This window comes from Cryptotermes secundus, unplaced genomic scaffold (assembly GCF_002891405.2).
Source record: "Cryptotermes secundus unplaced genomic scaffold, Csec_1.0 scaffold333, whole genome shotgun sequence".
Taxonomy (NCBI): Eukaryota; Metazoa; Arthropoda; class Insecta; order Blattodea; family Kalotermitidae; genus Cryptotermes; species Cryptotermes secundus.
Genome location: NW_019742965.1, coordinates 843217 through 871000, shown reverse-complemented (window position 1 = coordinate 871000; position 27784 = coordinate 843217). Strand labels below are relative to the sequence as shown.

At 41.6% G+C, this 27784-nt stretch overlaps 1 protein-coding gene across 4 annotated transcripts in view; it reads left to right on the top strand.

Annotated features, from left to right (window-relative positions):
• The window catches only part of LOC111873464 (autism susceptibility gene 2 protein), a 241050-nt gene that overhangs the window by 21817 nt on the left and 191449 nt on the right, over positions 1 to 27784 (top strand). Inside the window, exon 1 of one of the 4 annotated variants that reach the window (XM_023868207.2) lies at positions 24010 to 24102. The exons of the other annotated variants lie outside the window; for them this stretch is intronic. Coding sequence (XP_023723975.1) covers positions 24046 to 24102 — 57 coding nt within the window. The 5' untranslated portion in view covers positions 24010 to 24045. Of the gene's footprint in view, positions 1 to 24009; positions 24103 to 27784 lie in introns of those variants that run through there. 4 annotated transcript variants of the gene reach the window in all.

The following is a 27784-nucleotide window of genomic DNA, read 5'->3' as shown; positions in this document are numbered from 1 at the left end:
CCACATTACCCAAGCGAGTATTATTGATATTCTGAGAAGGCAGCCGGTCTAAAAATATAGATTTTGCAGATTCACTGATACAGACTACTGAATGTTACTTCGCCTTCAGTCAGAACACCAATATTATACTCCAAATGGACTGCCCTAGTCAGAAGGCTTGATCTCTATTGCTAGTGATCATCTACTGGACATAGCCACAAAACACTTAAATAAGCAGACAATTGTCCTGTGTTTTATTAAGCCCCACACCGTGAAGATGTAACTCCACACATTGTTAATCTCGGCACTAGATGGAGGTGATTGGCTAGCTTCATGCACCGACCGCTTTACCCTCGGGGAGAAAATCCCTGTACGCTTTGTATAGGAGGCTGATTGGGCCACATAGCCGGTCTGGGCGCCCGGCTGGAATTGAACCGCGGTCATCTAGCTCATTTTTTGTGATCTGCAGAAGGCATTTGATTGCGTTAACCATGATATCCTATTAACAAAGTTAGAATTCTATGGAATAAGAGGAATATTCCTCAAACTAATGAAATCTTACTTGGAAGGTAGACACCAAAAAGTGGTCCTAGATAATAATTCCCCTGAGGCAAGTTCAAATTGGGGAGAAATAAAGCACAGTGTCCCCCAGGGTTCAATACTTGGACCATTGCTTTTCTTGCTTTATGTGAATGACTTACCAAAGATAGGTAATAATAAGGCTGAAATGGTTCTTTATGCGGATGATACTAGTATAATTGTGAAGAGTCTCAACCTAACAGATTTTACTAATTGTGCTAACAAAATTCTTCAAGATATGAAAAACTGGTTTACTACAAATTTGTTATCCCTGAATGAGGATAAAACACAGTATATGCAATTTGTAACCAAAAGAAGCTCCCTAGTAGACTTACATGTAATGTATGAGAGTAGAGAAATAGCAAATACTAGTAATGTAAAGTTTCTTGGATTGACATTAGATAGCACTTTTTCTTGGAAAAACCATATAGATGCAATTATTCCTAAATTAAGCTCAGCCTGCTTTGCAGTTAGAGCTATTAAGCCATTCCTGTCCCTCGAATCGCTTAAGTCAGTATATTTCTCATACTTCCATTCCATAATGACCTATGGATTGATATTTTGGGGGAACTGTTATTATAGTAACACAATATTTAAACTCCAAAAGAGAATTATTAGAATTATGGTAGGGATTGGAAATAGGAAATCGTGTAGAGAATATTTTAAAAAACTAAATATATTACCTTTACAATCACAATATATATACTTACTTTTGATATTTGTGATTAATAACAGTGAACACTTTAAAAGAAACTCCCAGAGGCATAATAGAGACATTAGGAACAGTCTCGATATGCATTACCCATGGTCTCATCTGTCACTGTACCAGAAAGGCTTACATTATACAGGGATTAAGGTTTTTAATAGACTGCCTGCTCCTATAAAACTATTGTCAAATGATATAAAATTATTTAAAAGCGCATTGAGGGAATTTCTGTATCTGTATTCCTTTTATTCACTAGAGGAATATTTTTAATATAATACAATAATATCTTTATAATTTTATTTTGATTTTATATTTATAATGTTTATATTTTTGATACTATTATATTTATATCTTGATTTTAGCGTACTGTGCAGAAATGTGATAAATCCATTATATGTTTAGGCTATTCTATTTTATTGTACCTATTTTATTGTTGACAAAGCTCTGTATAGGAACTGTTTTTTCTTTTATAATTATCTTTGACATGTTCTGCATCCTGTGGCATGTTTGTCAATAACGATTTATGGAACAAATAAAAAAGTGAAAGTGAAAGAGCAGTCACTGTACTTTCTCAGTTGTTCAGGCTCTGTTTTTTTTTTAAATATTGCTCCTGAAATAGTGCATATTGCAATACTGTATACTCGTACATGCATATAAATGAGTACAGTAAATTGTGAAATTAGTAATATGGTGAAAATTATTAACACGTAGACTGTATATTGACGTTGTATGAAGTGACAGTGAATATTTCTAGTCGTAAGAGTAAAAGCTATGCAGTGATGAGGTCAGTTGCGTAGTGCAGCTGAGTGCTGTTTTGGCGGCTGCTTTAAACTTGACTCTTTCTGTTGCGTTGTTATGGAGTTTTTGCACAGGTCCGTAGAATAAATGAATCATGGAGAGAGATCATTCTTTAGGCTGTCCGTATATTTAATCCCAAAAACTACCAATCACATTTTGATGATGTTGATATTCGGGATTCCCACTAAAAGTTGTCTGGCGAATTTTGATTTGGTACATATCGGTCAAGTACTTTTTTTTATATAAAGCCCAGGTTGAGCTTTCATTTTGTCAGACTCATCATTAGGAAATTGTTATATGCCATAAAATACAGAACTTAGATTTTATTCATCTGTACAGTTTATACGTAAAGACATTAGGGAAGAATAGGCCTGATGTAGTACATGTATATGTCTGAATACAGTGCCATGTATGGTATTTACGCAGCGGTGGATAGAACATTAGCGCCAATGATGTATGCAAAATTGGAAAGGGTACATGTTTCACATGTCTTCCCATTCTCACCCTGTAATTAATACGCCGTTTCTCGCGAATTTTATCCGTAGTTTTACATATTGAATTGTATTGGTTGAAATTTGTTACACATTTCTGTGCCAGTTATTGTAGTTCAGGAAATCCTGCCAGTTATTTCAGTCATCCCTTGCAGGGAATTGTATTAGAATTTCTATGTTTTTAGATCACTGATTATATAGATTATTTGATGCAGGTGTTTCAGCTACAGATATTATATGAAGTGGAATTATGGTTGTGAATGGTATGTAAGGATTTGAAAGGAGACAGCAGTACTCTATTTGAGTTTACTATCCCGACATCCACTTGGAGGGAACGAGTAAAACCTCGAAAAATCTTCAGAATAACCGGTAACCCGGCCGGGATTCGAGGGTAAAACCTTCACTACTGGTCTGGAACGTTACCGCAAGTCTGTGGCTAGAATCGTGTTTTCCGGGAACGCAACCCTAATACAGAGAGTGTACAGATTAGAATAGATGATGGCTGAATGGTCAGGATTCCTTTTTCATATTCTGGAGGTCCCGGGTTCAGTTCTCGGTCCAGGAGCAGAATAACCGAAGAATATTTGTCACGGCAGAGGCTAGGAAGGCACCGTAAAATAGGCCTCTTCGGTTCCCTTCCATAGCTTTCCCAGCGTTTGGCCTATTTGGCTCCATATAATCTAAGAACGGCAGCACATTAACTAAACCAGGTGTAAAATGGATAGCAGTGAAGTGCTGCCTAATTGGGTAGCCTTATGGAATCCCTTGCACGTTCTTCTGCAGCTCTGTGCAGTAGATGCGAGTTGCTAAAGCAATTAGCGTGGTTTTAATTGAATTTCCCTTTAGCAACAATGACAAGACAGTAAATATATGTTGCAAGTGGTCCTTCACATAGTGAACCTGGACGAACATTTAGAGGAAGCTGCTATCTCACTGCTGGTAGTATTAGCTTATGAATTTCTATTCGTATTACAGAGTTTTGAGCCAGTTGTTTAATTTTCGTGAAACTGTGTGTACGACCGTGAGCCTGAATAGCACGCTCAGTAGTGACTGGCTCTGGGCTGGAGTTACAGAGGTTGGATTCCCGACAGAGACCTGATTTACTCTTCACCTTCACGCCGAGACCGTTTCTGATGCTAACCCGGTCTTCTAGCCAATTGGTACAGAAATCTGAAAATAACAGTTGCTGTGTTTTACTTTGAACGTAAATTATATTTCCGGTGAAATTAAGAGTGAATTAAGTTTTAGAAATGTTTGCCACCATTTAGTTCAGAGTGTTTTATCTTTGCATGTCATATTCAGAACCCGGTCTAGAAAACCGAAATTAACGGCCGTTGGAATCCGTTGCGCTAACCACGTGACATCCTCTATCCGCTGAAGTTGGCACTGGCTTCACCGACAGGCGGCGGTCGCTCGGTCGGTATGGTTCGCTTGCGGACTACAGGCATCGGAGTTTGTTTTGTTTTTTTGTTTTGTTTATGTCATATTCAGAAAAGCAAAAGATAAATATATACAAGACACTGCACTTGTTGTTATGTGAGAGTGAAACATTGCTTTTCACATTCTAAGGGCAGAACATAATTTAAGGGTGCTGAGGGGAGTATTTGGACGCAGAATAGAGGAAATGAAATAGGCGGATGGAGAAACTAAGTAAGGAAGAACTTCATAATTTGTAATCTTCACCTTATGTTGGCGATTATGGGATATAACGCCATGTAGTCCGTTGAAATTCAACCGACATTTCGGTGGAAAGTCGCCTCCATCTTCAGGGTCGAATAAGCCGAAAAAGAAAAAACAGTATGAAAGCAGATGGCAAGCCGAGTTCCTCCGAAACTTCGGTTGAATTTCAACGGACTACACGGCGTTATAACCTAGAAGAATTTGTTCTTACGAAACATCGGTTGAATTTTAACGGACTACACGGCGTTATAACCTAGAAGAATTTGTTCCTCCGAAACTTCGGTTGAATTTCAACGGACTACACGGCGTTATAACCTAGAAGAATTTGTTCCTACGAAACATCGGTTGAATTTTAACGGACTACACGGCGTTATAACCTAGAAGAATTTGTTCCTCCGAAACTTCGGTTGAATTTCAACGGACTACACGGCGTTATAACCTAGAAGAATTTGTTCCTACGAAACATCGGTTGAATTTTAACGGACTACACGGCGTTATAACCTAGAAGAATTTGTTCCTCCGAAACTTCGGTTGAATTTCAACGGACTACACGGCGTTATAACCTAGAAGAATTTGTTCCTACGAAACATCGGTTGAATTTTAACGGACTACACGGCGTTATAACCTAGAAGAATTTGTTCCTCCGAAACTTCGGTTGAATTTCAACGGACTACACGGCGTTATAACCTAGAAGAATTTGTTCCTACGAAACATCGGTTGAATTTTAACGGACTACACGGCGTTATAACCTAGAAGAATTTGTTCCTCCGAAACTTCGGTTGAATTTCAACGGACTACACGGCGTTATAACCTAGAAGAATTTGTTCCTACGAAACATCGGTTGAATTTTAACGGACTACACGGCGTTATAACCTAGAAGAATTTGTTCCTCCGAAACTTCGGTTGAATTTCAACGGACTACACGGCGTTATAACCTAGAAGAATTTGTTCCTACGAAACATCGGTTGAATTTTAACGGACTACACGGCGTTATAACCTAGAAGAATTTGTTCCTCCGAAACTTCGGTTGAATTTCAACGGATTACACGGCGTTATAACCTAGAAGAATTTGTTCCTACGAAACATCGGTTGAATTTTAACGGACTACACGCCGTTATAACCTAGAAGAATTTGTTCCTCCGAAACTTCGGTTGAATTTCAACGGACTACACGGCGTTATAACCTAGAAGAATTTGTTCCTACGAAACGTCGGTTGAATTATAACGGACTACGCGGTCTTATATCCGAGAAGAGAAGTGCCTTTCATAACCACCGCTGTGAGTACCTCAAATCCTGCACCGTTTATTGCTCGTATTAATGCGATGAAATTACGTAAAACGTGGGAAATATTTTGCACGAATGCGGGACATGTGCTCCGAAATGTATGGTTCGGAAATCTTAAAAAGAAGCCAGTTGGAAGAGTCGTAAATGACTGGATAACATAAAAATGGACGCTAGAGTAGTAAGGCGCGAACGTGGAAACTGGATTGAACCAACCCGGGATAGGGTACAATGGTGAGCTTTCTTGAACGTAACAGGCAACCTTCCGGTCTCTTGAAAGCAAGGAAAATTTTGGCCTGCTGAGTAAATATAAACTTTTAGAGAAACATTTCTACACGATCGAGTTATGTGGTAGAATCGGGAGCAGTTGAGGCGCCTGCGCAGAAAGAGGCAGAGATGCACATAATGAAATTGCCAGACCCTTCCCTATAGGAAAGGATCATTTAATCCTGACAGAGACGATATTATGCAGCAGATTACTGCTTCAGAAATAATATAAACATTTTCAGCACAATGTATATACGTGAAAATTCGTTTTCTGTCATGTTTTCAGTTCGAAGCCCCATATCACAAGCAGTTGTTGTTCATTCCGTGTTGTTGTCTTTTAAATTGATACTGTTTTTGACTCCAGTATTTCGTTGTGTGCGACTTCTTTTGAGTAATTCTCTTCCTATAGGAGTTATGCCTGCTTTACGCAGGACGCCCAGACTTTTCTTCATCGCCATATTATTCTTTTCATTCAGCAGTGTCTCCACTTCCATTGTGAACGTTTTGCTCCCCCCCCCCACCTACCTTACGTTTCACTTCAGTTCACACAACCTTCGGCTGTTGGGGCTTGGCATTTTGAGAAATCCAGTTTGCCCAGTTCCTCTTCAGACATATACACACATTTTAAAAATATTGGGGCACGTAGACTCGTGGCTAGGCAACGACCGCGAAATAAGCAGCTATACGACAGCCGTTACCAATACAGGACCTCGTTTGTAGTAACTCATACACGTGACAATGTAATATACAGCGAATATTATTTTATGAGCCTGAATCTAACAGTCGGACCTCCTCTGTGGTCCAGTGGTCAGAGTCCTTGGCTACAGATCCAGAGGTCTCGGGTTCGATTCTCGGCGCTACCAGATTTTCTGAGAAGTAGTGGGTCTGGAACGGGGCCCACTCAGCCTCGTGAGTATAATCGAGGAGCTATTTCAAGGAAATAGTTGCTCCGGTCTAGAAAACGGAAATTAACGGCCGTGGGGATCAGTTGCGCTGACAATGAGACACACTCTATCCGCAAAAGTTGGCACTAACTTCGCGGACAATCTGCGGTCTCTCGGTCGATATAGTTCGCTTGCGGACTACAGGCAGTGGAGTTTTTTTAAATATAACAGCCACCAGCATGACGACTGCTTCAATTCAACTTCAGTACGTAGCTTCTACGAACGGCACCCAATTATGAACCGATCCAGTAGGCGTATTTGTTTCTAAAAGGAGGAGCACATATCACTGATGTTTCACGAGCGGGAGCGAAAATGTTTGCCTTACGAACTCAAGAAAGACACAGAGTCGTTTTGGATTAATGAAACAATTACGGGAGCCTGGGTAGCCGCAGTCAGTGCAGTAACTAGACCGAACGACTGCTTTTTGAGTCCGGGCAGGAGCAGACGTTTTTTGTTTCTTTCCACCACTGCGTGCAGGACGACTCTGGGGGCCCAACTAGTCTCCTGTCTAATATACATTAAGCTGACATCTAACCTCCACAGATTAAGAATGTGTGGAACTGTACGTCCACTCCCCCGTACGTCCTGCTGACGTGGTCCGTAGTGAAGCACATGACAACGAACGTCAGTGTCCGAACGAGTCGTTTTGTGTTCTAACCCATGTAGTGTTCTTGGTACTTTGTTGCATGAGAAATAGTTACAAATGACCTTGGGCGCGGCATAGTTCAAGCGGTTAGTCGTTGGCTTCTCACCGCGGCGGCTCGGGTTCGATCCCGGATCTGGTCAAATAGGATTTGTGGTGGACAAAGTGGCGCTGGGGCAGGTTTTCTCCGAGTACTTCGGTTTCCCCTGCCAATCTTCATTCCACCAATTGCTCCACAGTCACCCTCACCTATCATCTGGGGTTGGTACAATAGGCCAGAAGTGGCAGCAGTACAAGGAACTTAGTCCCACCCCACTAACAATAAAAAAATACAAATGACCTGCAAAATTGTAATCATTGCTACTGTAAGTGTGGGACTCCAACCGGAGCCCTTCTGGAAATATGTTCAACGAATACCAAATCGTTGAACCATTACGTGATAAGTTAAAAGGTGACGCGAGAATCTTGGCGAAAAATTAGCGTTGAAGTATTGCAAAACTTCAAAAGTTGTGAAGCACAAACCGCGAGGCTGCAAACTTGAGGTTTGCTTTTGCACGTACAGGAAGTCATTATCCACTTGCCTAAATTCATTGTTTATGCGAATCACATAGTTCGTCTGAGCGCGCGGTCAGACGTCTTTAAACTGGAAAACCCCACGATCCTGAACGGTCAGCATACTACGAGCGAATTCGCTGAAGCGCCAGGAGATGAGAATACTGTAATTGCAGGTGGATCTTTTCATATGGAGCTGAATATCACGACTCTCTCTCATCTAGTATGGAGATCAAGAATGCGTGGAGCTTTTCTCGAACACCCCCAGCGTAACTTCATTTTGTTGTGTTTAGACTTTGGGATGGCTCATCCAGGAACCGGTAGAACAGTAGTGCAGTATGTCTCAGTGCAGTACAAATTATAATATACAGTATAACTTTTACTACGTCGAAACATATTTATTTTTGCAGGATAAAAATCAGTGCTAAGACGTTGCACTTACTTTCTCATACGAACAAACTTGGAAACTAAATGGCTTTTTGCTGTGTAGACCATTGTTTGTTGGTGAATACCGAACAAAAATTGAATCCGTTTGCCTGGTAAAGCCGGTTTCTCTCGAAAATTGACATTTCGCGTTTGGGCCTCTAGTGCACTTGCTATTAATTTCGTGAAAATATCACCCGTTCAGTTTTATTTAAAGGTATGATCTCAATAAATTATTGGAATTAATCAAAATTATTACAGCAATTTTCGAGAAAATTGGTCTGGACGACATGGAGAAGAGAATGACTCTACCGGAACTGGAACTCGACCCCTCGGTCGTCAGCACGTTGCCAGTCGCTATACCGACTGAGCTATCCCGGCTTCTTATATACTCATACGTGGTAGAGTCATTAAGTTCGTGGAATGTGGTTTTATCGCATAATTATAAGGTATTCACATCGGCCCTCAAAATAGTTGCCGTTGGCCGGTATGCAAGTCTGCCAACGTTGATATAACTGTGGAAAACATTGCTGAAACATGTAAGATTTGAGGCTTTCACGGCGGTGACTATGAAGAAAGCAGTCTTCTGGGATTTGGCACCGTGTATATGTGGTGTTAACCGACGTTTCGGAGGAACGTATCGCCCCCATCTTCAGGGTAGAAGAAAAAGTATAAGAAATCTGCAAGCGACAACACCGTGAGAAACNGGTGTTGGCCGGTATGCAAGTCTGCCAACGTTGATATAACTGTGGAAATCATTGCTGAAACATATTGGCAGTAAATTCCCGTACGATGCTTTGCGGCCATTACACGAACTTATTGACTGTGGTTGTATAGCGGAACAACCACAGTTAAGCAGAAGAATTCAGTAGTTTTGAAATGCGTAGTAGTTGTTAAGTTATCCGTTGTGGAACTAACGATATATATGCTTATAATTTTAAGATAAGTATACTTTGCGGACGACCATGTATCTCTCAGACTGGAATTACTGCTTTCGGGAAGTGAGGTCTAAAAGCACAGACTGCAGTTTTCTTCACTCAAGTTACGCATAGGCCTGTAGCCTATTTTGGTGTAGCAGTTGGGTGTAGGGTGTGTGTGTAGGTCTGTGCCCTGTGTGGCTTGTTGCTCTGTAGTTGCAGGGGGTGGGTTTTGGGTTAGGGGAGGGTTTGCATATATGGACTGTGTGGGCCAGGTTGACTGAGTTATCGATCAGCTAGAACTACGAGTATTTTCGTAAGTATTGGTTCCCTCATTCTGAGAGGTTGGGCGACTTGCAAAAGGATTTCAGCGTGTGGAAGAGGGAAGGAAGCTGGGAAAAGCGGAAATAGAATTCGTATTTTTACGTCATGTGCCAAATAAATGTTATCACATTTGAGGTTAGCGTAGAATACAATTACTATTGTCATAGGTTTCGTAGTTTACCGAATGAATGTTGATAGCTTTCAAACTTTCTGTACTTATGCTCTGCTTGTTGATACTGGAGCGTGGAATGACTTTTATTATACTCGTGAATTACCAGTTTTTCCCTCATTTAGCCAGATGATGAACTCTTTTCTTGTCAGTTGAAAAGGTCAAGCGTGCTAGCAGATCGAGATCGGGCGTTTATAAATGTCTTTGCGATGGGCCTGCACCATTTCCCAATTTGTGAACGGCATGTTTACGGAAATACAGTTATAAAGATGTCAGTCTGTTATGCAAATGCGGCTCATGTGTTTTTCGTACAAAGCTAATAAAATCTTCGCAGAATGGGCGGAAGTACGCGTTTCATCTTCGAAATTATTTGGGAGGTCATTATTTTTGTAATCGGTGGTTTTCTCTAACATATTCATCTGCCAAACTGAATTTGGATATGGATATGATATGAGCGTAAAGCCTGCTTTTGCATTAAGTTCGAATCGAACTTAATCGATTTTCATGGCAAAAAATATAGATTTCAAGGAGTTACAACTTTATCAACGGCATGATAGGTATTGAAATACAGTGAAATCTAATTGTCTGACTCTGTATTGTATGACCCGCTTTGCAACAACGGATCTGTTTCTGCAGCAGATTACTATAAATGCCACTTTTACAGCGTCCATTAGTCCATCTTTAGGATTCGTGATAGCACAGTCGGTATACTGACTGGACGACGGGCTTGACGTCCAAGCAAAGGAGTTTTCTCTCCATAAGGTCCACACTGGCCTGGCGGCCTACGCACCCTATTTATCAGACAGGGTACCGGGGGAAAAGCAGGTAGATCATGAAACTGACCACTGAGCCCAATCTGGTGTCTTTGTTAAATATGTCTACAGCTGTTCTCCATGCATCTTCATTGCCTGGTGCTTAATTAAGCCCAAAACAGCTCAGAATGGTATTAGGTGCCTCATACACGTTATTACCATGATCAGAATGATTCTGGAGCACACTGACCAACCTATTAACAGTGGGTAACTTAACAGTAACGCTGTCTCTGAGGTTAAGACTGCCGGAGCTTAAAGCGAACCGCTCACCGTCATTTAGTAATATGTCAGTACCTCTACGGCCTTTCATGCCTAAATGGGCCCATACACGTACGAGTCCGGCTAGACGAGCTTGAATCGGGAGCCGGGCTCGGATTAATTTCACCACAAACGCATGAGCTGACTCCTAATTTTGCGACCCATACACGGACGAGTTTGGCTCATTGGAATCCGAGCCGAGTCGGACTCGCGAGCTAGACTCGTACGTGTATGGGCCCCTTTAGACCCTGCGGCCACTGTGATCGGTACGGCAAGCACAGGCCAGTTGGTTAAAGGCTTTGAAGCCGTGAGCTTTGAGATCCTAACGACAGTGATATCAGTATTGCTGTCTTGTGGGATGTGGCGCCATGTAGTTCGATAAATGGCTACCAACGTTTCGGAGTAACCTGCTGCCTCCATTTTATCGATCCTCTATCGTGATGATGGAGGCAGCAGGTTACTCCGAAACGTTTGGTACTCTACCGAAATATACGGCGTCACATTTTGGAAGTCTGCAATCTTACATGTGGATCCGTACCACATTTGACCCGTCTGTCTCCAGTTGTCCATTAATTATCGCCGTCAAACCGAGAGCTAAATGTATAATTCATGCGGCCGTTTTTGTTTGCGCTTTGCAAAAAATTGCTACCTTCACAGTTTTTTTTTTAAGATTTCGTATTGCAGACAATATGACAACTTATTAAGCAGGGTTAGTGCCGCTCCTACTTTACAAGTTAGCACGCCCGCCTTGTTGGTATAATTGACGGTAAAGATAAAGTTGGCCCTGTGCTTAACTTATTAAGCACTATGCCATGAAGGCGTATAAGGGAGTGGATATATAGAACCACATTTACTTGAACTCGAAACTAGTTGGAGGTGAGTGGTGAGCTTCGCGCCCCGGCCGCTTTACCCCAGCGGAAAGAGCCCCCGGTACCCATTGTATAGGACGCTGAGTGGGCCCCAGAGCCAGTCTGGACGACGTGGAGAAGAGACAATTTTTGACCCTACAGGAACTCGGAACTCCGACCCCTCGGTGATCCAACACGTAGCCATTTGCTATACCGACTGAGCTATCTCAACTCCTGTAATTGATGGTAGGCAATTAAAATGTTCAAAGCCTATAGTGCCTTGCTCGTACTACGTTTCTATGTAAATCAGTCTGTTGGATCAGAAGTAAGTAGGGCGCAGATAGACACGCAGACTTACGTAATTGCATCATAAATCAATTTTCCTTATAAAACAAGGCAAATCAGTAGAAAACATAGAACGAAATATTAACTTTGCTTATGCTGGCTGCAACGGGCCGAAATGTAATGCTTATACTGCTGTGGTTCCGTTTCTTGAATTAGGTAGCGGCATTTCCTCCCATTCAGATTCAGCACGGTTTTCTGCCTCTTCATATTTTACATACTTACTTTATTGCACCTTATTAACGCCTGACAACTGGTTGCTTTGGTAACCTGAAATTGTGTAATGACAGTGATAAATCTCATAGTTACAAAACACTTTTTAGACACAAAAGGATTGCTAATCTATATTCAGTCTTTCTGTTTATCATTGAGGATAACATCTCTTACTGATCTCAGAAAACACGTTTTTCCTGTGGCGCTACAGCCCCAATTTGGGCCTAGGCCTACCTCCATGAAACTCTCCGTTTCACTTCGGTTTACTAGATCTTACAGATACGGTAGGACTCCTTGGGCGAGTGATTAGCTCGTTGCAAGGCCTCTACCTGTAGACAAACACAGAAAAACGTACAAAAACATCCATGCCCTGAGTGGGATTCGAACCCACGATCCCGGCTTCCGAGCGAGCGAAGACAGTGCATGCCTTAGACCGCTCGGCTACCGTGACCGGCCAGAAAACACATTACAAGAGCTTAATTTTTTCGACTCCATAGAATACCTTCGGCTTTTTATGAATTACTGAAATGATCATTTCACAGAGGACGGTGGTATAGCTGGGCGCTCTAGATTAATATTGGAAGATATAGATTCTAATCTGTGGTCTAGTGTTCAGAGTTCCTGGCTACAGATTTGGAGATCCGGGTTCGATTCCCGGCGCTTCCAGATTTTTTTTTTTTTTTAGAAGTAGTGGGTCTGGAACGGGGTCTACTCAGCTTCGTGAGGATAACTGAGGAGCTGTTTCAAGGAAATAGCGGCTCCGGTCTAGAAAACCGAAATTAACGGCCGTGGGGATTCGTTGCGCTGACCGCGCGTCACCCTCTATCCGATAAAGTTGGTACTGATTTCGCCGACAATCGGCGGTCGTTCGGTCGGTATAGTTCACTTGCGGATTAAAGCCACTTTTTTTTTTTTTACATATTTGAATATCGACCGGATTAGCGTCAGTACGACAGGTTTTCCGGTATTTTCACTAGTCTTTACAGATGAATGCGGAGGTAATACTTTGAAGTAGACTACAGACTCCTTCCGAATCCGTGGTTACTCACCATTCATGACCGCCGAAAAATGTTTAGGACAAAAATTATCGGTCGTAACTTAGTTATCCAAACATGTAGCATTATAGCCTAGTCGGTATAGCGACTGTCTACTGACTGGACGACCGAGGACTCGGAGTTCGAGTCCAGGTAGGGTATACAATTTTTTTTCCACGTCATCTAGACCGGCTCCAGTCCACCAAACGTCCTATCAAATGTATGCTGGGACTTTTCCCGAGAGTAAAGCGGCCGGGGCATGAAGCTGACCACTCCCAGCTAGTGCAGAGGTCAAGAAAATGTGTATCTATACATTCACTCCCCCATACGCCTTCATGGCGTAGTTCTTAATTAGTTAAGCACTAGGACAGCTTTACCTTTTACCATTATATACCTTTTTGAAGTAGAAGTAGCTATTTGAGAGGAATTAGTATTTGCTTACATCATTTGGGACTAAGAATTCGAACATATTTCCACTCTTGTTAAGAGTTACAGTTGTTAGTGGTAATTTAATTAGCCACAGCGAGGTCCCTGTTAGATCTCGCGGAACGCTATTATATCACTTGCGGCTATAGCCACGGGGGCACTGAATATTCATAGCTTGAAGAGAACTTTTCTACGTAACAGGCTTACTGTACCGTCGTAGGCTGCAGACAGAATTCAGCTTGTTTATCATAAGGTGGTGGTTGTGTTCTTTACAGGTGGTTTCTGTCCCCAAGGTAATCCGGCCGGCTCTGCAGTCTGACCTCTCTTTCTGTCTCTGAACCTTTTGTACCTTGTGTTGCATGCTCATATTCTAGAGGAAATGGCCGGACCCTTCATGGACAATGCATCTTACAGGTTTCAGAACACTTGAACAGTCGTAAGTTCAGGGCGTGGCGTATAGAAGAGGGAGGAAAGCGTGGAATATCTTATTCTGGCCAGCATCGGGCTCGTAGAGGTTCGAACTTTTAAAATAACGCGTTCTGTTATAGAAGTAATTTGAACTGGGATGTATAAGGCCATGAAACTTTACTATATATATTTACAATGGCCTCAATATTATTGGTGGAGCCGGGGTAGCGTAGTTGGTATAGGAACTGGCTACGGGCTGGACGACCGAGGGGTCGGAGTTTAGATTCCCGATAGAGGTAAATTTTTTCTCCTCTCCACGTCTTCCAGACCATTTCTGGGGCTCTTTCCCCGGAGCGTAAAGCTGACCATACACCTTAATGTAGTGCCTATGTAACGAATATGTGGATCTGTACATCACGACAAAGTAGCCATTCGAATACACCATTCATGCATGTATAATTTCACACAGCCCGACATATTTCCGTCCCCGGATCGTTATAAAGTGGACGAATTACATAATTACATAAGCTGTCAGGTTCTACGTCATAAATTTTGTATAAAGGATCTTGTAGTATTTTAGTCCCAGTTTTCGTAATACGTACAAATCCACGTGAGGCTGTTTCAAATGGTTACACTTTTCTATTGATTTTGTTTCGTAATGTTACAGCTTCACTCTAATAAGGATTTTTTTCCTTGGCACTACAGCCCCAGTGGGCCTAGGCCTACCTCCATGAACTTCTCCGTTCTGATCGGTTTTTCCAGATCTTAGACGTACGGTAGGACTCCTTGGGTGGTGATCAGCTCGTCGCAAACACAGAAAAACGTAAACAAACATCCATGCCCTAAGTGGGAATAATAAGGAATTACTTTTCACATTTCAAGTTATAAATGTTCCCCATTAGTATAAACACTGTGATTAAATATAAATATTTTTGGATTTTCTCTTAAAGATAGAATTTTTTAGAACTTCAGTGTAATAAATGCTCCCCTTGCCTGCTCATCTTCTGTAGTCATGATCCGTTTCTTTTTGTGTTGGTATGTGGTTGCTGTCGTGCGGAATATATACGTTCATTGCATTCTTATTAAGGCACTGCATCTGCACATCTTACATTCATGCAGCAACTAAAAACTATCACTTTCTCCTTGAATTTAAAGGTTCTCACAGCGGTCGCTATGGAAAGTTCTTGCTGTCTTCTGCTTTGTAATTCCATATACGCAGTTCGGTAGTTCGCCGACGTTTCTGAGGGATGTACCGCTACGTGGAAGACCCGAAGGGACAGAGGTATAGCCTGCGCTATGTATTTTTTTTTTGTTTCTTTGGATGGGGTGATACTGAGTCCACTTGGTAGGTCGGCCACTAATTGGCCCATTGTACAGTTCCGGATGATGGGTAAGTATGGAGCATTTGGTGGAATGAGTATTGGCATGGGAAACCAAGTACTCTGAGGAAATCTGCCCCAGTGCCACTTTTTCTACCACAAATCCCTCATTACTTGACCTGGTTTCGAACCCGGGCCGCCGCGCTGGGAAGCCGGCGACTGACCATCTGAGTTATGTAGTAGAACTGAAATATGAAGCAACATTAACGAAGCAGTTGGTTTTGTGGGCAGCGCAGAGACCCGTTTTGCGTGTCGCCTGTTTCTTTATTGTGTGTTGGTTGGCATACTGTGGAGATGGAGACATTAAGTTTCTTCCGAAACGTCGGTGAAATTCTGCCGAACAGCACTGCATTACATGTCAGAAGCATTGAGTTGATGTTCGGACTTGTTGAGCGGGGAATGACGAACTTTGCAAAACGGCGCACTTATGACATGTCTATTGTTGTGACTGTGTAATGAAGGGAACTGTGTTGCGTATGTATGTATGTATGTATGTGTGTATGTATGTATGTATGTACGTACGTACGTATATATATTGGAACGAAGACTCTGTAAGCGACAACTTGGAAGACAGAGTTGGTGATAGGAAGATGATATTAAAATCGATTTTAGTGTTGTGGGTCGAATTCTCGAACTGGCGCAGGGTCGAGTCGAATAGCGAGCGTTTTTGTTAGCAGTAGTGAACCTTCAGCTGTTCGTAACCCAGTATCAGATGCATTTAGAAGACTTGAAATATGTAAGCCTGTTTTAAATATCTAGAAAGAGACAAGGTGCAATAAAGGTGCCTTGTGACAGAAATGAACTCAAAAGTTTGTGAAGTAGAACAACATAAAGTCCGTTGATGACAAGAATGGATACATTCATTCCCTTGTATAAATTATGGCCCAGTGTAGGGACGTTCAAAAGAATGCAGTAGCTCTGTCACTGCAGGTGCACAAATTCCTTGCTGTTCGCGTCAAAGAAAGCCTTTAGGTGTCTTGAGCCCGTTGTTGAGTTAAGTGGTTTAAAAGTGCAATAAATGTATCTCAAAGGGTATTCTTATCCTGAAATATTTTCCTCATCACACGGAAAAGGCCACAAGTTTAATAGCGGAGAGGTAATTCTTGAAGAGAAAATCTTCATGGTTCCATATAGAATTATCTACAGAGCTCATTGTAAGAATCATATGTATTTCGCTAGTATATCACTTCAGAATTCTTATATATCAATTTTCCTAATACAGAATAATTACAATTGTGATATAATACCGTATTTACGCATGTATAGGCCGCACATTTTTTGCCAAAAATTCAAGAGGAAAACTGGGGTGCGGCTTATATTCGAAATATTCGAAATCACACTTCGTTTAAAAAATGTTAAACGTTGCCAAATTTCGGAATAATTTCTACTCCTGAAATAATATTCCAAGAAAATTATTTTTTCTATAATTTCTGTCTGAAAATTGTGCTGCGGCCTGTACACGCACGCGGCCTATACATGCGTAAATACAGTAATTATTACAGTTATTAATTATTGGGTGAGCAGTAGCATATTTCATCATTAATGTCATTATTAAGCTCTTTATCGTGTGCAGGGCCTAATGTATACACTACAATTCCTTTATTAAATCCGTCACAACACAACTATATTAAGGTTAGTGCCTAGTTTGTCTCTGCTACATGTTTCGGCTATTAAAAGCCATCATCAGGCAAATACACGGCTAACATATGTACACCACTGAACTGCAGTACTAATAAAATTGGATACAATAATATTAATTATATTAAAATACTTGGCGTAAAAATACAATAAATTAGATTATATAAAACAAAAGTTATAGTATAAAACAAAAATAAAATTCTTCGAGTGATGCTTTACATCATCGAGTCAGTCGTTGGTTTTGTGATTTTGTTGTGTTCCCACTGACAAATTGGAGTATTCTATATTTTGTATATATATAATAAACTGTTTTGGAGGCGCGTGATGTAGATGTAGTAATATTAATGTTAATTATTTAGTCGGTGCCTCATCTTACAAAGTATTGTCCGTTCTGTAGGAATGTAAACAACGACAGAGAGCTGGTCGAACTTACTCGCCCAGTAACCTTCAGATTTTCTTCTCTGTATTGTTTATGTGTTCTGTACATTACGTTAGTAAGATCCAGGCTGGAATATGTCTTGGTAGTTTGGAATTCTGTCACGTCTACCGATGCTAACAGTCTTGAGTGCGTCGACATATTTGCAGCTGGAACGGTTTCTGTCAACCATACTTTATAGCCGTCTACCTAAAACTGTTAATAATATTCAAGGCTGTGTTAGTTATTAATTATTACGCTCTTTGTATAGTTCCCTTCATCTTTGTTCTTTTGTTCACTTCTTCTGTATTAATTTGTTTCCTTTCTCCAGTGCTTGCCTGTAATTTGTCTCTCAGCTGTTGTCAAGCATTCAGTAGTTGGACTTAGCTATCATCATTACTTCTACATTACGCATTATAATATATTATATCCTTGTAAGTGAGTATACTTTGCTTTCTCGCCTCTAAACTATAACTCTAATTTTGTTATCTTTACTGTTTTATTATCATTACTCAGATGTTATAAATTGCTTTGGTTTATACTCTCGTGTGTTTGCGTCTTTCTTTCACTTGTGCCCACTTTGTAATTTGGCCCTGGGCTGTTGAGTTAGTACATAAATTAGAATTTAATTTAATTATTATTACTGTCTGATTCCGGGATGTGGTAAAATTTTAGCGTATAGTGATATTCTTGAGTATAGTACTGTTGAGGCGGCTGTATTCTGCAAATAGGCATATTTGGTAGTTTAAATGTACTTAGGATTATTTTCTTATAGTGTGTTATGACTACCGAAGAGAGATGCAGTGACAGGAGGTTGGAGAAAACTGCAGTGAGGAGCTTCATAACTTGTACTCGTCTCCAAGTATAATTAGAATGATCAAATCAAGGAGGATGAGGTGGGCAGGGCATGTAGCACGAATGGGGGAGACGAGGAATGCGTATAGGATATTGGTGGGAAAACCAGATGGAAAGAGACCACTGGGAAGATCAAGGCGTAGGTGGGTGGACAATATTAAAATGAACCTTAGAGAGATAGGATGGGATGGTATGGATTGGGTTGATCTGGCTCAGGATAGGGACCAGTGGCAGGCTCTTGTGAACACGGTAATGAACCTTCGGGTTCCATAAAATGCTGGGAAATTCTTGAGTAGCTGCAGAATTGGCGGCTCATCCAGAAGGGCTCAGCTCCATGAGTAGTTAGTAAGTAAGTAAGTTAGGTGTTATGGCTGGCTCTAAAGTGTTAGTAGATGAATTCCTGGATGGATTTTCAAATTGTAAGGCTGCATAAACTCTGGATTGCAGGAGTCTTTTAAGACATGATTTTCCTGTGTATGTCGGAGGTGTTACATAGAGCAGCGTTTCCCAGTTTAATTTGACCACGGAATCCATTCCACTTTATGGAATTCGCGAAGAAAATCTTACATGCAAACAAAACAAACTCCCTGGTTTTAGTCCACAAGCGAACTATACCGACCGAATGGCCGCCGCTTGTCGGCGAAGTTAGTGCCAACTTTAGCTGATAGAGAGTGTCGCCTGGTCCCCATGGCCGTTAATTTCGGTTTTCTAGACCGGAGAAATTCTTACATATGAAATTAAAAACGTAGAGAAGTAAGGATAATGATAAATAGATGTTAAAATTCTAAGATCAACACATTAATTAATTGCATTAATTAGGAACAAATCACATTTCATATGTGCAAGAAGAGCTTACGAAGTATTATATCACATATTTTCAATTTTCAATGGGAAGAGGGGTTTTCGTTCTTTCTTCACTAATCAGTTTTATGTTTGACTTGATATTGGAAAGTCAAATTCTCAGATCTTGTGCCGCATTTTATCTTTTTCTTTGTTTTGTTTATGTTGCTGCGTAATTCGAGAAACCAGTTTCTCATGAGTACATACGAGTACACTCAAGTGCCAAAGTCATGGGATAGCAGTATGTAAATTTATTTTTAAGTGGCGGCACCGTCCCTTGACGGCTTGGGAATGCCCAGAGCAGATCAGTTTTGAGGTGTTCTCTCTTGAGTCAGGTTGAACACCGGTCAGTCTGCTCATGGCAAGCCGACGTGAATTATTGGGGTTTGAACAGGGCATGACAGTGGGTGCCAGACAGATGGGACATTGCATTTCCGAAGTTGTGCGGTCATTCAACATTCCTCGATCCACGGTGTCAGGTGTGTACCGGGAATACCTTGTGGAAGGCATTTCCACCCACCGTGGACAGCGTGGACAGCGCAGTTGCCTACCACGGGTGCTTAATGATCGTGACCAGCGGCATCTAGCTAGAATTGTCCGTGGTAACAAACAAGCGACACTGGCTGAAATCACATCCACATTCCATGGAAGAGGTCCCAGACACATATCCAGCAGGTCAGTGCAGCGTTCTTTAGCTTCCATGGGATATGGGAGCAGAAGACCGAGCAGAGTGCCTCTGTTAACACCACGACACTGGACACAGCGCCTCACCTGGGCTTGTGACGTCGCTAATTGGACCCTGGAGGATTGGCAACATGTGGCATGGTCCGATGAGTGACGGTACCAGTTGTTTCGGGCGGATGGTAGGGTTCGGGTGTGGCGCAGACCACATGAGGCCATGGACCCCAGTTGTGAACAAGGAACCGTGCAGGCTGGTGGTAGTTCCGTACTGGTGTGGGGTGTGTTCACGTGGCATGAGTTGGGTCCATTCGTCCACCTAAACACGTCATTGACCGGTGACCGCTACGTTACACTGCGTGGTACCATTTGCAGCCCTTCATGGACTTCATGTACCCCAACAACGATGGGATATTTCCAGCAGGACAGTGCACCGTGTCATCGGGCCGGAGTTGTCCAGAATTGGTTCGAGGAGCATTCTGGAGAGTTCCGACGAATGGTGTCGCCAGCACGTTCGCTCGACATGAACCCAATAAAGCATTTATGGGACGTGGTGGAGAGGTCCATTCCCACCAAAAATCTGCACCTACAAATGCCAGGGAGCTGTGGGCGGCTATCCAGACGGAATGGCTCAACATCTTTCCAGAGGTCTTCCGTCCACTTGTGGAATCGATGCCACGTCGAGTTGCTGCACTTCGCCGGGCTAGAGGGGGTCCTATACGATACTAGGCACCTATTCCATGACTTTTGGCACTTCAGTGTATGTACCGGCGAAGGGCGGTTAAAGTGTTTTCACCTGAGCCAAAGTTTATTAACTTCTTCCTTTGAAAGTGACATTACGAACTAAAGAAGCACCAAAATGATAATTAAATTAAGCGAAGTTTATAATAATAATAACAGCGAAAGTATCTTTTTTGTCGTAATGGGATTTACTTGCGGAACTCTTATTTTCATTTCGTGGAACCGCGGGGTTCCGCGGAACACCATTTGGGGAACGCTGGTCTAAAGTATGTAATGGAACATATATGAAGAAGCATCATTAGCGGAGCGGTTGGTTTTGTGGGCAGCGCAGAGACCACCCACTGGACCCGGACCTAAGATGGGATTAGCCTCAGGCAAGGCTGGGACATTCACCCGTTGTGTTTACACCACCGCCACCATCGCGGTTAAGTAGCCCTCCGAAGTCGATACGAGATTTGTGAAATAACATAGGAGCTATGATAGGAATGCTCACAGTACGAGCCTCATAAACTTCAATCCAGTTTCTAACGATATTCGTATATCATTAACGCAGTTCGTTATAAATTTTTATTTTCTTTTTATAGTAACCGCCAAACTGGACATGAGAATGCCGAGGGGGCTGTTCACTTTTTAAAATTTGGCACGACCGCAGTCCCCAAATGTCTCTCATTTCATTGGTCCATTGTTTGCCAAATGGTGTTCCACGGAACCCCGTGTTTCCGTGATATGGAAGTAAGGGTTCCTCAAGGAAATTCCACTACCGTATAAAAACGACAGTTTAAGTATTATTGTAAATTTCGCATAAAGTATTATTTTTGGAATTTGTTTAGATCGGAAGTGTCACTTTCAAAGGAAGGCATTAACATACTAAAATATTTTTGCCGTGGTCAGTTGATACCCATCGCCAGTTCGTATTTGTGCGAAACTGAATTCTCGAATTACTCAGCGACAGAAACACAATACAGAAACAGACTAAATGCGGCACCAGATTTAAGAATTCACCTTTTCCGGTGCTAAGTCAAACATAAAAAAAAAGAGTAACCATTCTTCGCATTTAAAATTTAACGTATGTGACATATTACGTTTTAAGTTTAATTTTTCATTTATATGAAATGTGTTTTTTTTTAAATATGCGCAATTAAATACTGTGTTGATCTCATCTCCTTTAACATTTATTTGTTATGATTCTTACTTATTTGTGGTCTAGATTTTTAGCTTCACATGTAAGAATCTCTGTGGGTTCCGTAACATCTTTTCTACATGCGAAAGGGTTTCGTGGTCAAATTAAATTAAAAAAAAAACTTGCATTAGTCATTCACACTACATAATTTCAGTAGCTGATTCAGTGCTGTTTAGTAACATCACACAACCACCCATCGCTTCCAACTTACCGGTTGGCATCGAGTAGGTTAGTGTAGTGGAAAAATCACTATGTAAGATTTGAGGTTTTCACGGCGTCTTCTGGGATGTGGCGCTGTGTAGATCTTGTGTAAACCGACGTTTCGGAGGAACGTATCGCTTCCTTCCGGGTAGAAAATCCGCGAGCGAGGAACCAGCGTGAGCAGTGGCTGCAGCCACGTCGGTTTACACAAGTTCTACACGGCGCCACATCCCAGAAGACGGAATTCATCAAATCACTACCTGCTCCCAAGTTACGATGAGCCCTGGACAGTTTAAACAGTGTTCTTAAATACTCAACAGTCAGTTTACATCTCTTCTTCCAAAATTCAATTGGTGAAGGAGTGTCACTTGCTTTAATGGGGCACGAAGATCTCAAACGCTCATCATGTGATTTTCTCCCGGTCCTTTGTTTTTGACTGTGAGCTGGATGGCCGTGATTCTTTCCTCGGCAGGGACAAGGAATTTTCTCTTCATATGTAGACCCATCCAGCATATCTAATGGGTATCGGCGACTCTTTACCCGAATGTAAAGCTACATACACCAGAGCGTGAAGCTGACCACTAACCTCGGTTTTATTGCAAAGATTAAGAATGATTAGAGTTTATCTGCACTTTGTCGTCATGGCCTGGTGCTTAAGTACAGGGACAAGTTTTGTTGAGATCGCTGCGTCTTCCTCTACACGTTCATAAACAGTCGCTGTATTTTCCGCGGAAGGACAGATCGTGTTTCACTCCTGTATAAACTTTTCTGAATGGGACACATCAGCTGTTGACCTATGCCGATGATGTGAATCTACTGGGTGATAATGTAGATACCATAAAGAAAAACACACGAACTTTAATTGATACAAGTAAAGAGGTTGGTCTAGAAGTAAACACAGAGAAAACCAAGTATATGTTACTGTCTGGTCACCACAATGCAGGGCAACATCATGACATAAACATAGGAAAGAGATGTTTTGAAAATGTGGCACAATTAAGATATTTTGGACCAACGATAACAGGTCGAAACCTGGTTCAGGAGGAAATTAAGAGGCGATTGAGCTCGGGTAATGCTTGCTACCATTCAGTCCAGAAGCTTTTGTCTTCTCGTCTGTTGTCCAAAAACATAAACATTAGAATATACAAAACTATAATTTTGCCTGTGGTTCTGTATGGGCGTGAAACTTGGTCTCTGACTTTAAGGGAGGAACATTGACTGAGGGTGTTTGAGAACAGGGTGTTGAGGAGAATATTTGGACCGAAGGGAGATGAAGTGACAGGAGGTTGGAGAAAACTGCATAATGAGGAGCTTCATAACTTGTACTCTTCTCCAAGTATAATTAGAATGATCAAGTCAAGGGGGATGACATGGTCAGGTCATGTAGGACGAATGGGGCAGACGAGGACTGCGTATAGGATATTGGTGGGAAAGCCAGAAGGAAAGAGGCCTCAGGGAAGACCAAGGCGTAGGTTGGTGGACAATATTAGAATGGATCTTAGAGAGATAGAATGGGATGTTATGGATTGGATAGATCTGGCTCAGGATAGGGACCAGTGGAGGGCTCTTGTGAATACGATAATGAACCTTCGGGTTCCATAAAATGCTGGGAAATTCTTGAGTAGTTGCAGAATTGGCGGCTCCTCCAGAAGGGCTCAGTTCCATGAGTAAGTAATAAACGTTTTTGATAATCCGCCTTGGACAACATTATGAACATTTCAGAGGGTTCATACCCATCCCTATACTACGTATTATGGCGCAGCGTCATTGGCCGCACTAGAATGAAGACACTGATTTTATAGATCTGTTCTTGTTTATAGCGGTGGAGGTCGAGGACGTTGGTGAAACGTGCTCGTGTTCTCCTCCCCATTTTTTTTTCCGACGGCGATCATCGGCTCTTGTCGGCAAATTTCGGTCGTTAGTTCGTGTCGATAGCGAGTTCGTAGCTCTAATCCGGGGTAAAAGTAGACTGGGTATGCAGTCGACGTGGAGACGGCAAATCAGTAAGCGTAAAGCTTTGGAAGATGATAGGCTTAGTGTACTTGTATGTGGGTGGTATGATGGTATTTTACAGTGCGCAGGTTAGTTTCCAGAAGAAACCACTGTAGCACTGAATGAATGCGCGAACAAGATCCCGTCAGGAAAGTCCGTGACTGGCGAATAGAAATCTGCAAAATGTTGAACGTATTATGTTTATGTCATAGCAAAACGCTCAGGCTTTTCACCAGTGATGTTTTTCTCTGTGTGCTTCCTTAAATAGGATTCATATCAGTGTTTGGCGCTCTCTTTTCTGCTGTGAAATATCAGTATTCAGTCTAGAATGCATTTTTATTTTCAAGTAAACTTGTGATCGTATGTAAGGTTTCTGGCTAGCTTCTTTCGGTGACATGTTATTGTGATACTGTTTAAATGCATGTATGTAATTTATTTCTTGCCGTCTTATTTTTTATTAAAGTTGATTTATTTAACCATCACGACATGCCTTCATAGCCTAACCTTTAAATGAGGTGAGTGATCAGCTTCATGCCCCGGCAGCTTTACCCCAATGAAAGAACCCTGACAGGCATTGAATAAGATGCTCGGTAGGCTGCATAGTCGGTCTGGACGCAGTGTATGAGAGAAATCTGGCTTTTTCCTGGAATCGAACTTATATTCTTCGGTAGACCAGCCCGTGTCAGTCACTATACTTACTGAGCTGTATTTTTGTATTGACGTGATAACCACATTTGCATACTTTTTTTTCTGGTTCTAGTATGAGCCCGTTTCGAATCGTGGTCATGACCCGACAATTGACATATCTTGTGAGTTGTCTTGTTGCGCAAAATAAATGTTCGTATACTAATGTAGCCCACAAACTGTTTATGCTACTACGCGCTTCCAATTCGTCATTTAGTCCATTTTTATTCGAATCTGCGTAAGTTCAGTGTCTGATTTAGGTTGGGGCCACACGAGCGCACAAAATACGTCCGTTGTAACTAACGTACTTTATGACGGACGTTGCTGAGGACACCACACAGTTGCAGAATATGGTGCGTAGTTTTTTTCTGCAATGGAGCCAGAAGAAAGCGTGGCATTCGCCTCTCTTGTTTATTTCTACAACAGACGTCACGACGTTCGTTACAACGGACGCATTTTGTGAGCTCGTGTGGCCCCAGCCTTAACGTTAACTGAAAGACTTACCATGTGTGCCTTCCAACATTTCCGCGATCTCTATCCATTACCGTTGGAATTACTTTTCGAGAAAAACTTGTTACGGGGAGGTGGCTTTCGTTTGTAAGCATGTTGTTTCACCAAAGTTACTGAATTGATTTCGATTGGCATTGAGGTCTGTACTAAAACTTACCGTAGAGTTTCGCCTTGGATAATATTGGTTCAGTACAACACGTACCTTACTACATGAAGCTCAAATCGAAGAGTCAAGTTCGGAAAAACGACTCAGCGCACTATAATGCATGATATACGAGTATAATACAGATTTCCTTAAAATATATGAATTGTTTGAAAATATTTTCGATATGGCCGATATTTGACGAAAGCAGCAATTTGTGTGTTCCGGTTAGCATTGCACTAGTAGAATTGTCTGTAATAAATGAATGTGAAGACCAATGAGGTGTTCAAAATCGCAGGAGAAAATTATTTAACCGTTTGCTTGCCCAGAAGTGTTAACATCCTAAATATATAGCTGGCGCTCTATTTTCATGTTTAATGATTGTTGTACAACATGTCCAATAAGCCATGGTTCCACGAAGGGTGCTCAAAATTATTAGGTCAAAGAAAGCAGGCCAAATTGCAAGGGTTACAGGATCCGAGCGAATTAAATGGGGATAATCTGAACAATATGAGAGGTTAAACCAGCAGGCATTTCAGGAACAAAAAGAGGGAATATCTGAAAGACAAAATTGATGAGCTTGCAGTGAACAGTAAGAACAAGAACATTAGAGACCTGTATAGAGGAATAAATACATTTTAAGAGGAGTTAGCAACCTAGAACTAACTTAGTGAAGGATGAGAATGGTGATCTGCTTGCATATTCCCACAGTAGTTTGAATAGGTGGAGGAACTACTTCTCTCGGTTATTGAATGTACATAGGATCAGTGATGTCAGGCAGACAGAAATCCATACAGCTGTGCCGATAGTACCTGAACCCAGCCCTTTTGAAGTTGAAAGTGCTATTGCAAAATTGAAAAGGTATAAATCGCCAAGTAGTGATCAAATTCCTGCAGAACTTATTCAAGCAAGAGGCGAAATATTACTTTCAAAGATTCATAATCTAATTACTTCTATTTGGCATAAGGAAAACTTGCCTGATCAGTGGAAGGAGTCTATTATTGTACCAGTTCACAAGAAGGCTGATAAAACTGACTGTAGTAATTATCGGGGGATATCACTGCTATCAACTTCGTATAAAATTTTGTCCAATATTCTTCTTTCAAGGTTAAGTCCATATATAGCTGAAATTACTGGGGATCATCAGTGTGGGTTTCGACGTAACAGATCAACTACAGATCAGATCCTTTTGCATTCGTCAGATATTGGAGACAAAATGGGAGTATGATGAGACAGTACATCCGCTTTCATAGACTTAAAGAAAGCTTACGATTCAGTTAGGAGGGAAATATTGTACAATACTCTGATAGAGTTTGGGATACCATGAAACTAGTTAGGTTGATTATAATGTGTTTAAACGAAACGTATAGTAAAGTTCGTGTAGGTAAACATTTGTCTGATAAATTTCCTATCCAGAATGGTTTAAAACAAGGAGAAGCTTTATCGCCACTCCTTTTAATTTTGCCTTAGAATATGCAATTACGAAGGTCCAGGGAAACCAGGTGGGACCGAAATTAAACGGGACACATCAGCTGTTGGTCTACGCCGATAAAGTTAATCTACTGGGTGATAATGTAGATACCATAAAGAAAACACACGAACATTAATTGACGCAAGTAAAGAGGTTGGTATAGAAGTAAACACTGAGAAAACTAAGTATATGTTGCTGTCTCGTCACCAAAATGCAGGGCAAAATCATGACATAAAGATAGGAAAGATATGTTTTGAAAATGTGGCACAGTTCAGATGTTTGGGACCAACGATAACAGATCGAAACCTGGTTCAGAAAGAAATTAAGAGGCGATTGAACTCGGGTAGTGCTTGCTACTATTCAGTTCAGAACTTTTGTCTTCTCGTCTGTTGTCCAAAAACATAAAAATTAGAATGTACAAAACTATAATTTCGCCTGTGGTTCTGTATGGGTGTGAAACTTGGTCTCTGACAGTAAGGGAGGAACATAGACTGAGGGTGTTTGAGGACAGGGTGTTGAGGAGAATATTTGGACCGAAGAGAGATGAAGTGACAGGAGGTTGGAGAAAACTGCATAATGAGGAGCTTCATAACTTGTACTCTTCTCCAAGTATAATTAGAATGATCAAGTCAAGGGGGATGAGATGGTCAGGTCATGTAGGACGAATGGGGCAGACGAGGACTGCGTATAGGGCATTGGTGGGAAAGTCAGAAGGAAAGGGGCCTCAGGGAAGACCAAGGCGTATGTTGGTGGACAATATTAGAATGGATCTTAGAGAGATAGGATGGGATGTTATGGATTGGATAGATCTGGCTCAGGATAGGGACCAGTGGAGGGCTCTTGTGAGCACGAGCACGGTAATGAACCTTCGGGTTCCATAAAATGCTGGGAAATTCTTGAGTAGCTGCAGAATTGGCGGCTCCTCCATAAGGGCTCAGCTCCATGAGTGAGCATACATTATGTT